This window comes from Staurois parvus, unplaced genomic scaffold (genome assembly GCF_062004578.1).
Source record: "Staurois parvus isolate SC_StPar_1 unplaced genomic scaffold, SC_StPar_1.0 ptg000108l, whole genome shotgun sequence".
In the NCBI taxonomy this organism is placed as follows: domain Eukaryota; kingdom Metazoa; phylum Chordata; class Amphibia; order Anura; family Ranidae; genus Staurois; species Staurois parvus.
In genome coordinates, this window is record NW_028317904.1 from 3227711 (window position 1) to 3239789 (window position 12079).

A 12079-nucleotide genomic window follows, 5' to 3' on the forward strand; every position below is an offset into this window, starting at 1 on the left:
TCCTTAAATAAGGGCAATAATTGCCACCTGTTTTTCAAAGAATGAATGACCTCACTAATAGAACTCCACACTGCTATTATTTTGAACATGCCCCTTTCAATTAGTGATTCAATTACACAGAATCAGCATGTCATGACTGTTGGGTCTGTTGGATTTCTATTACTCTACTACACCTGCTAGTAAATTATTTGCCATGTAGCAATATCATTTCTACCAAAAACAGTGATTGATCAGGTTAGTGATGTCTGACTGCTATTATTTAGAACACAACTGTGTATATATACTGTATATATATATATATGTATATATATTATACACATATACACACACACATTAGGGTGCATATCTCTGCAGTTTACCCACTGTTGCACATTGTATACAGCATATTCCTTACCCTTGCACTGTACGTTGTCCACTCCTGCTTCCTGAAATCTGTACATTATTTTTGCTCCTGACTCTTGAACTTTGTAAATTATTCAGTCTTGACCTTTGCACTATATACATAGGTATAATGATCAGGTGTGGTTCTCAGGTATGGATAAGACCACTGGTCATGCACATCCTAGGGGGGCACTATTTCGCATGTTCGCCCTGAGCGCTGGATGACCTTGTCGCTGTTTATAAGAGCGCAAGAATAAAAACTATCCATAGCAACAATACTCTGTATTCTATTAGTGCAGTAGTGGAAAGACACAGGAAGGATCTTATTGGCTGGGTATCAAGTTAACAGAAGCAGGCTGTATGGTACTGACCTGTGAAAACTATCTACCATTTTGAGTTGTCCTCGAAGCTCTTTTTTGTTCAAGTGGTCTAACATTCTGGCATCCACTAAGGACTCCATAAAGTAGCTGCGATACTGGGGTAATCCCAGACTAGGTAGCCAGTCATTACCCACCCATTCATGATTCATGTCACCATATGCCAGGATCTGTTAATTAGAAACAATAAAATAGGTAAGCCGTACTAATAAAAATGACTACTCTACAAAATTTTAACCAGTTAAGCTCCAGAATTACCCCAAACTAGAACCACAACACCTTGTGTTCTGGCCAGGGAAAAACTAGATATGAAAGTACCATAATTCCTTTAAAAAAAGGCAATCAGCTTCACTACTTGTGTAAAGTATGTAAAATGTATTTATTACAGCAATATTAAAGAGACATGGCATCCCAACCCCTATAAACAATTAAAAATGTTAAAATTTTAAGCTCACTTCCTGTTTTTGGGACCATTTCCAGTGCACCATTTTGTCACCCATTTGCCATGTGAATGATTGCACACTACTTCTATAATACATTCCATGCAATTAGCTGAAGTGGTTACATACCACAATACGCATATTTCCAATCCTCTTTTCTTACTACACTTATATTAGTTTTGTATGTTGGCACTATATAGAACAGGTGTCTACAGTTACAGTATGTTTGGTATATACAGTAGGTGGTTTGTGCACATTTAAACCACATTTTGTGCTCAGTACTGGTCTTATGATAACAGTATCTTACATATCTTTTGCATTAAATTTATAGAACTTGGGTTCTCCCCTAGATAGGTGCTCTTGCTGAACATTTTTCGGGGTTTATAAGTGCAATTATTTTCTACTGTTACTGCAACTGATTTGCATGCACTTGTTGGTTCAAACATCATCTTTAATGGGTACTTATATTTCAGAGGGCTCCTTGATGAGCTATGTGGGATTTGTAATTGTTTATAGCAGGCTAGGTGTTACGTCTTTCTTATATTGCTGTGTTGAATTAATGATGCATGTTTCACACAAGCAGTGCGACTCATTTTTTTTGTAGGCGATTATGGTGGTTTCGAAACCAGTTAAGCTTCAGTACCATTTTCACATTTTAGATTTTGGCCTATTATTCCAATATATTTGTCATTACTTACAATACAGACATATTACATATATTTAATTCTTTAGAACAAACAAGGCTTCTTTTCATTGGCATTGCCTTACAAAAGCGATTTATTCTGAATTCTATTAAAGTAAAAAGAAAAAAGAGACACTTCTATCTAAGTAATATCATTGAAATATTTCAACCAACCAGTTATAAACCATATATAAAAATACGGCTTAGTTTTTCACACTTTCACTACAAAATAAAAAAAATCTCATCTATTTTCAGGTTTGCTTCCCCAACTCCTGCGTAATAAAAATAGATACATTGTAATTAGCTGCTTCTGACAGGTAGCTAACATAAAGTACCAGTTGTGGTGTACACGCTGATCAGTTAAAAAAGAGCTGCTGACTACCGCTTTGCTTTTGCAGGATCTGTCAGAATGACATCAGGTCTCAGCAGTACGTATGGGGGGAAGGGTTAGGACTCTAAAATTCAACAGCCACATCCTGGGCTCTTATCTTCTTACAATTTAAAGACAAGAACATGATAAAAGAGTATGTTACCCCAACATTTCATATTCCTGAAATATGTCTGTTGTACAATGTGCTCATGTTAAAAAGTATCCTGTTCTCTTTGCATTGCTTCTTTTGTGTGAAACACCTGGTGATCCTGCCAACCCCTGTGCTCTCCTGATTGAAAATGATCTTGCTAGAAATGAGAGTACATCTTTCTGAGCATGGTCAGTTTTCTGGCTGTGCTGAGAGCACAGCCTGACAGTCCTCCAATAATCTTGATCAATCTTAATAAACTTGATCTGATGCAGCCCCCTGCACAGCCATTCACTGGGAATGTCAGTGTACTGCTGTTTCTCCAGCTCCAGCTCTCAAAACTCTTATGCAGCTCAGAACAGAGATTATGCGATCACTTATAAAAAAAAAAGTATTTATATTTTTTCATATACAGTATAAATAATAATGTGCCTTTCCTTTCTATTTTAAACTGAATGAGTTGTTCTACAAGGTATTTGTTCACATATACTTTAATCAGCATTCAAAATGTAACAGCGGGTAGAATAAATGATCTTTTACAAAAAAAACGTTTGTGCCACATTAATCATCACACTTGCAAAACAGTGTGTGCTGTTAAGTTCCGCCAGCATTTCTCCAGTTAGTTATTGCCCGAGGCTACCATATTACCAAAGGTGGAGCCCAGGGAGGGCAGTTATTTCCTTGTTGAATCACAGTCTACAGTTTGAAATATGTGCAGCTTTAGCCCTGATTGTGTATCTGGACTCAGCAAGAGTGGGAGGCTATCAGTAGCTGCTTAATCATAGGATTCTAGGTCTTTCAGACCAAATGCAAACTGCTGGTGAAAGATGAAGGAGAAAGAAGTAGAAGTATATAAATAAGATACAGGGTTGGGCATTGACACCTTGCACTTCAATTCATTGAAAAATCTGAATTCAATATTCTAGAATGGATCAAGTAGAGCAGTAATCCAGAATGGTATTACAGTACTGGCAACTTGGCAAGAATCTTCAGAGGCTCAGCTGCATGTGTGTCTGACAAACAAGATTTTTGCGTCATCTAATCTGGTGCTGGGTTTGTTAAGTATGCAGAAAAGGTGCCTATAAAAGCTTAAAAGCTTGTCCACACTACATTGTGTGCACCGTAACATGTAAGTGTTAAGGGGCATTAAGCAGTTCATTCATTCTGAATGCACTTTGAACTTTTATACATTTTCTGCCAAATTATCTCTGGTTAGAAAGCCACATGGTGGGTTCAAAACGATTTTCTAATATAGATTATGTTATGGTGTATGGAAAATGATGTCACATTGCCATTCCTATGATTTTTCCTAACTTAATATAATCATACTGTTTGTAGAGTGCTATTGCTATGGCTGCAATGTATATTGATGAGCAATGTGGCTGGCATATTGTGCGCATCTTCTGCCTCTCTTAAGCATTATATTTTATTGTATGTGTCTGTCTGTAGCCCTTTGGATAAACTGGAGGCAACAAGTAAGTCCACAAAATGTAGCATGTTTTCTAACAAGGCTACATACATAATTATGCAAGTCCAACAGTAGGTGGGGCTGTATGACCCTGCTAAGAGCTTTCGGCTGTCATTGGTTTAATCAGGAGCAATTATAATAACAATTTAGACATGAATAATTGTTTTCTTTTGAAGATAACCTTACAATAAACCCACCTACCTGTTCCCAGCTGATTTCCTTAGTCTCCTGACAGTGGTTAGATTGTTAAAAAGAACAAATCAGAAAGTCAAGTGGTGAGCAAGCAGCAAAAAGAGAACTAGTGCAGCAGACATATAGGCAAACAAACATTAACCTACACATACAATAGAAGCATTTAAAGCACATGCAGAGAGTAAGAAGAAAGGATAGATGCAGAGGGAAACAGAATATGTGCCTTCAAGAGAGATTTGCATTAGGATTCTGTTGGAATTTTCATCTTAGCTCAGAGCTACAAGTGGTACAAACGAGGCTTCCTATGAACGGTCACTGGGACCTGTCTCCATATAACAAAGGTCTGATAATCCAAGAGTATCTCAGGATACGCCTATTGCACTTTTTTCACCAACAGAAAGAGATAAGGTTCTTGTAATTTATTACATGGTGCCCAGGGCAGACCCATGGCATTGTATTATATCTCTCAGTATGCCTGCAAATGCTTTGTAATACCCCAAAAAAGGCCAGACAAGAGGGGTATAGTTTGCTTTGTCTGACTTTATCTGTCCAGAACAAAAATGGGTATTGAAAATTAAATAATGATGATGAAATATTTTAGTTTGAAGGGTAAAAAAGATTGACAGCTTACAGGTTTGGTTGTTGCCGTTAACGTTTCCATCTCTTCATGAGTCATCCAGACATTGCCTGTTGACTAGATGGAAAATAGGAATGAGGAGGTTAGTGCACAGATCAAAAAAAACACATGCCTAACTAGTTGTTTAGTCCTTAGGTGAAAGATCTGTGGTGGTCATGTCCTTACAATGTACTACAGCTTTGTATTTGTGGCAGCTTCTTTTTTTTGTGGTGGGGGGGGGGTCATGGTAAACTCCAGAAATTGCAAATATTAGGCATTGGGAGATGAATCTTGAAAATAAATTCTGCCAATTTTCAAGGCAATGGATCGTCAAAGGAATGGGAGGTGGTCAAGGCCATAAGGGACATGTAGCAATGGAAAAAGCAATTTTACAAAATGCCATTCAACAGTGAGAGGGCCCTTCACTTCATGGCAAACACCAATCATTTAAATTAAATGCTTGGGAAATGCCATTAAACTGTATGCAGTGTTAGGGAACAGTAGGATTCTCATGGACAGCATCAGTGACCCTATTCTAACATTAAATTAGCATGTGTAATAAATTACTTTACTGTTACATTATTGCTTGGTTTAAATACAGCAGCAGCATCACCTAAATATGATTCATTTAAACTTGAGAAAATGTCTTTTTCAGTAGTTATGGCTGCTACACCTTTTTTTTCATCTAGCAGTACTAGGCCAGAATTGAATGGAAGAAAAAGCGACCACAACAGATCTAAAAAAGGTATTGGAAGTTTCACACTTTCAAAAAAAAAAAAACTAAAGCCCTCAGTTTCATACCAATTCCCAAACAGTGGCATAGGAGGTTAATAATAAATCTTAAAGCAGAGTTCCACCCAAAAGAGGAAGCTCCAAGGCTTCACCACCGGTTTTCCTTAGTCAAGATGGCGGCGCCTCTACCCGACAGCCATATGAAGAATCAGCTCAGGTTAGGACACCGCTGGAAGCATGGACAGGTAAGTGCCCTACTATTAAAAGTCAGCAGCCACAGTATTTGAACTCCACTTTAAGATTTTCTTTTTGTGCACCACACTGTATTGTCTAAAAGGTCAATACAGTGCACAAAACACTTCAAAACCACAACCCCAAATTTCATAGATAAGGCGGTGCTATAATGAAAAAATGATAGTCCCACGTTTCAGAGACAATAGCCAGACATATAGCACAGTGGCTGGATAGTTTGTAAGAGTGACTGGGCTATAAGTTAAGAGGAAGAGAAGAGGCTGGTTTTAGCATTAAATACAAATTATAATGTGTTACATCAGAAGAAAAACAGTCAGAAATATTGTACAGACTTGTGCATATCATGTAAGCAGTTTTACTAGGCTACAATTGAAGAGGGAAAAGCGAAGCATGTTTCATTGTGAAATACAATTTAGAGTGTATTATTTCTGAGACAAAAGTCAGAAGTATATTAAAAAAGAACTTTAAAATGCTATTATTTTACAGAACAAAAAAGACAGCTAAAAAGTGTACTGACTACATACAGTAGTGTTCAAAATAATAGCAGTTTGTTGAAAAAAGTGAATAAAGCTCAAAATCCTTCTAATAGCTTTTATTTCCATACACACAAATGCATTGAGAACACTACACATTCTATTCCAAATCAAAACATGAAGAAAAATATATCACATTTGTGTTGCTCCTCTAAAAAAATTGAAGAAAAGTGAATATTAAATATTAGTTCAAAAAAATAGCAGTGTTTGTATTCTTCTTTACAAACTCAAACATTCACTATATAAACTGAAAAATGTTTGAAGATTTTGCTTTCCTTTGAATCACTTAATTAATATTTAGTTGTATAAGCACTGTTTCTGAGAACTGCTGTACATCTGTGTTGCATGGAGTCAACCAACTTCTCGCACCTGTGAACAGGTATTCCAGCCCAGGATGATTGGACTACATTCCACAGTTCTTCTCTATTTCTTGGTTTTGCCTCAGAAACTGCATTTTTGATGTCACCCCACAAGTTTTCTATTGGATTAAGATCCGGGGATTGGGCTGGCCACTCCATAACGTCAATCTTGTTGGTCTGGAACCAAGATGTTGCACGTTTACTGGTGTGTTTGGGGTCGTTGTCTTGTTGGAACACCCATTTCAACGGCATTTCCTCTTCAGCATTAGGCAGCATGACCTCTTCAAGTATTCTGATGTATTCAAACTGATCCATGATTCCTGGTATGCGATAAATAGGCCCAATACCGTAGTATGAGAAACATCCTCTTCTCATGGTGCTTGCGCAACCATGCTTCACTGTCTTCACAGTGTACTGGGGCTTGAATTCAGTGTTTGGGGGTCGTCTGACAAACTGTCTCCAGCCACTAGACCCAAAAAGAACAATCTTACTTTCATCAGTCCACAAAATGTTGCACCATTTCTCTTTAGGCCAGTCAATGTGCTCTTTGGCAAAATGTAACCTTTTCAGCACGTCTTTTTTTCAACAGTGGGACTTTGCGGGGGCTTCTTGCAGATAGCTTGGCTTCACATAGGTGTCTTCTAATTGTAACAGTACTCACAGGTAACTTTATACCTTCTTTGATCTTCCTGGAACTGATTGTTGGCTGAGTCCTTGCCATTTTGGCTATTCTTCTATCCATTCGAATGGTAGTTTTTCGCTTTCTTCCATGTCTTTCAGGTTTTGGTTGCCATTTTAAAGCATTTGCAATCATTTTAGCTGAGCAGCCTATCATTTTATGCACTTCTTTATATGTTTTCCCCTCTCCAATTAACTTTTTAATCAAGGTACGCTGTTCTTCTGAACAATGTCTGGAACGACCCATTTTCCTCAGAATTTCAGAGAGAAATGCACTGTAACCAGAATGTACAACATTTGCTGCCTTCCTTCCTTAAATAAGGGCAATAATTGCCACCTGTTTTTCAAAGAATGAATGACCTCACTAATAGAACTCCACACTGCTATTATTTTGAACATGCCCCTTTCAATTAGTGATTCAATTACACAGAATCAGCAGCATGCATGTCATGACTGTTGGATCTGTTGAATTTGTATTACTCTACTACACCTGCTAGTAAATTATTTGCCATGTAGAAATATCATTTCTACCAAAAACAGTGATTGATCAGGTTAGTGATGTCTGACTGTTATTATTTTGAACATACAGTGGGGATCGAAAGTTTGGGCACCCCAGCTAAAAATTTGTATTAATGTGCATAAAGAAGCCAAGGAAAGATGGAAAAATCTCCAAAAGGCATCAAATTACAGAATAGACATTCTTATAATATGTCAACAAAAGTTAGATTTTATTTCCATCATTTACACTCTCAAAATAACAGAAAACAAAAAAATGGCGTCTGCAAAAGTTTGGGCACCCTGCAGAGTTAATATCTTGTACTGCCCCCTTTGGGGTATCACAGCTTGTAAACGCTTTTTGTAGCGAGCAAAGCGTTTTCAGATGTCAATATCCTCTGTTCAGAATGTAATTAAGAAATGGCAGTCATCAGGAACAGTGGAAGTTAAAGCAAGATCTGGAAGACCAAGAAAAATATCAGACAGAACAGCTCGCAGGATTGTGAGAAAAACAATTCAAAACCCACGTTTGACTGCACGATCCCTCCAGAAAGATCTGGCAGACACTGGAGTTGTGGTACACTATTCCACTATAAAGAGATACTTGTACAAATATGGTCTTCATGGAAGAGTCATCAGAAGAAAACCTCTTCTACGTCCTCACCACAAAAATCATCGTTTGAACTTTGCAAATCAACATATAGACAAGCCTGATGCATTTTGGAAACAAGTTCTATGAACCGATGAGGTTAAAATTGAACTTTTTGGCCGGAATGAGCAAAGGTACGTTTGGAGAAGAAGGGGCACAGAATTTAATGAAAAGAACCTCTGTCCAACTGTTAAGCATGGGGTTGGATCAATCATGCTTTGGGGTTGTGTTGCAGCCAGTGGCACAGGGAACATCTCACAAGTAGAAGGAAAAATGGATTCAATAAACTTTCAGCAAATTTTGGATGGTAACTTGATGCCATCTGTGAAAAAGCTGAAGTTAAAGAGAGGATGGCTTCTACAAATGGATAATGATCCTAAACACACCTCGAAATACACGGGGGATTACATCAAGAGGCGTAAACTGAAAGTTTTGCCATAGCCTTCACAATCTCCTGACCTCAAAATAATTGAAAATCTATGGATAGACCTTAGAAGAGCAGTGCGTGAAAGACAGCCCAGAAATCTCAAAGAACTGGAAGACTTTTGTAAGGAAGAATGGGCAAAGATACCTCAAACAAGAATTGAAAGACTCTTGGCTGGCTACAAAAAGCGTTTACAAGCTGTGATATTAACTCTGCAGGGTGCCCAAACTTTTACAGACGCCATTTTTTTGTTTTCTGTTATTTTGAAAGTGTAAATGATGGAAATAAAATCTAACTTTTGTTGACATATTATAAGAATGTCTAATCTGTAATTTGATGCCTTTTGGAGATTTTTCCATCTTTCCTTGGCTTCTTTATGCACATTAATACAAATTTTTAGCTGGGGTGCCCAAACTTTCGATCCTCACTGTAACTGTACAAAGAAAAAAATGTCTCACCATACATCTAATTTCTTCATCTTAACCCAGAGAATAACGTGCATGCAACACTTTGTCCCATTTTGATAGTTGCTGCAGAATAAGAAATAAAGTGGTCAACCACTTGTCCCCCTCCACCAACTACTGTCCAAGGACGCTGCTCTGTAGCAGACACACAGCTATTAAATGCTGATTGACAGTGCTATCTCGTCTCTGGCACCAGAGGGAGAGGGAAAAGTCAGCACATCTCACAGTGAAACCCATACACAGGACAAGCTCACAGCAGAGGGAGGGGCCACTATGCTTGAGGAAGGGGGCATTTCAGCAGTTCTCCTCTACACAGGAAAAACACATACAAATGTCTAATCAGCTCACAGCAGATGGGGTGGTATCTAGGGGAGTGGGCAGGTCAGCAGGTCTCCACACAGATAAAAAGACAGACACAAGCCTCAGCTTACAGCAGATGATATAGTATGCAGGGGAAGGGAGGTGGATCATCAGGTTTCCTTTTCACAGTGGAACACACACACAGGACACATCCTACAGCAGAAAGGGTGGTATGCAAGGGGAGAGGGTGTGTCAGCAGGTCTCTTCACTCAGGGAAGAGGGGGCAGAATGCAGGTGGAGGGGTTGTGTCAGCAGGTCTCCCACATGTAAATCATATACACAAGACTCTAATCACAGCCAGGGGTGGGCTGACAACTCATGGGGCCCCCGGGAAATAGGGGATCATGGGGCCCCTGTGTCCTTGCCCAAACTCAAAAAAGCCTATGAAAAAGATACCAGGGGTATCTCATGGGGCACCCTACTGATCCAGGCCCTCGAGGCAGTGCCCGAGTTTCCAAATGGTCAGTCTGCCCCTGATCACAGCAAAAGGGGAGGTCTGCAGGGGGAGGGGACTTGTCAGCAGATCTCCTCTGTACAGTGGAACACTCAAAGAATAGGGGATAGTAGCAACTGAGCTCAACAAGAACAGTACCATGTGATTTGGTGCAGTGCATTTTTAAAAGCAATATTTTTTGCGTGATCTGGTGCATTTTTCAACTCAAATAATTGCCCCGTCAAAACCCACTGCACGGCAATGAGTGCTCGGTGTGAACAGGCCCTTTATAAAAAATTCAACTTTAGAGAGTATATTTATTTTGCAGAAAAAGAGATAGCAAAATACACTAACTAAAAACAGTATTTTAAAAAAATTACTGGACCAAATTTTGAACAGGGAAAACACAAGGCAGCATTAAATGCAAAAAAAAAACAAAAAACAAACCACTAGTTTAGAGTGCTTTTTTCCCACAGAAAACTTCACTTGGCTGCATTTTAAACAGAATACTCACCATGCAGCTTTTAATAAAACAAAAGTAACATTAGTTTGTATTTCTTCATCAAAAAAAGTCAGCCAAATATTTAACCGATTCCAAGGACTGTATGTAAGCACTTCTATTAGGCCACCATTTAATGGGGAAACACCAGGCAGGTTTCATTGAAGAAATTACAGTTAGAAAACATTACTTTGAAGAGACAATATCCACAAATATATTTGGATTGCCCAAGCAATGGAATTGCAAAACACTAGGAGCCAAAGAGCATGTTTCACCCCGTAGCAAACATTATCAATTTTGCAGCTACAGACCTGCTATGGAAACATTATGCATGGCATTTTGACAGTGCTTCAAAACTGCTTTAATCAAGCACAAAACATACTGACCAAAAAAATTAAAATAATTTCTTGATCAAAGAGAATCCCAACAGTTAATGTTTTTTTACCATTTTCCAAAGGTACATACATCACAACCCCCAACCTCCAGCAGGCCTATTATTTCAGGAATCAACTCCAACGTACAATCTATCCCAGTCCATTGCCCAACATCTTCAAAAATGTTATCTACCCACCTATCTCAGAAACACTACAGATTTGTTTCAAACCTTATAAGAGAAGATTTGGACCAAAAGGCTCACACTAGGTATCAGTGGATATGGCGTCACCCTTTTCCAGCATACCACATACCAATATTTCCTCTATCAAACAATATCTATTTTCACTTTTGCCCAGATCACAAGCCAGTTGCCTTTGGGAAGCCCAAAACGTCATTCTCACACACAGTTTCTCCGTTTTTGGATGTTAGCAGTTTTTAGTGTGTAGAGACAAGTGTTGGTGGTCTGACCTTGTGACAATCCAACAACTGGCATTTTTGTGCTTATCACATAGAGGCACATGTTGCAACACTGGCTGAAACATGCTTATGCTGGTGATTTGGCATGACAGCACAGTGAAGATGATTATCTGGCTATAGATTGCCAGTTGCTTAGGAGTTGAGCCACACTCCTCTGTCACTACTAAATCTAATCTCTGTACCAGAGGCTTTTCTTCCACCATAGGATCTAAAATTCCCAGTATGAGCAAAGAGATAACATAGACAGACTATTACAGAACAAGCTTTTTGTTTAGAGTTTCAGCACATTACTTCAATCTAGTGGGATACTTTCCTTATTTTCACTGTTGTACATAGTATTATCCTTCTTTTAAAAGCTTACTCTTTGATGTTTTTGTCATCTTCACGTGGTCTTTGGCAAAATTAAATTGCCAAAAAAGTCTTGGAGCATCATTTTTTGATACCCAAAATTAGTTTATACTACTTGACACCAATGTAAAGTAGTTTTTCCCTTTAATATCATCAACAGTTTTTCTGATGCACATTAAAAATATTTAAAATTTGTGTGGCATTATGCAAATGTCACCAGCAATACTCAAGGACAATCTCTATTGTGTTTTCTGTTTTCTTTTCCAATTTTATCTGTAGGGGGCATTATAACTCTGTAGGGCTGGCCTACATTTTTTGTGTCTAGTG

General features: G+C 38.4%; 1 protein-coding gene across 2 annotated transcripts in view; it reads right to left on the reverse strand.

Moving 5' to 3' along the window:
- PPFIA3 (PPFI scaffold protein A3) overlaps positions 1–12079 on the reverse strand; it is a 460187-nt gene that overhangs the window by 41102 nt on the left and 407006 nt on the right. For both annotated transcript variants that reach the window (XM_089671605.1, XM_089671604.1), the window contains exons 22-24: positions 4690–4752; positions 4068–4094; positions 753–928 (exon numbers count right to left, since the gene is read on the reverse strand). In XM_089671605.1, coding sequence (XP_089527731.1) covers positions 753–928; positions 4068–4094; positions 4690–4752 — 266 coding nt within the window. The remainder of the gene's footprint in view (positions 1–752; positions 929–4067; positions 4095–4689; positions 4753–12079) is intronic.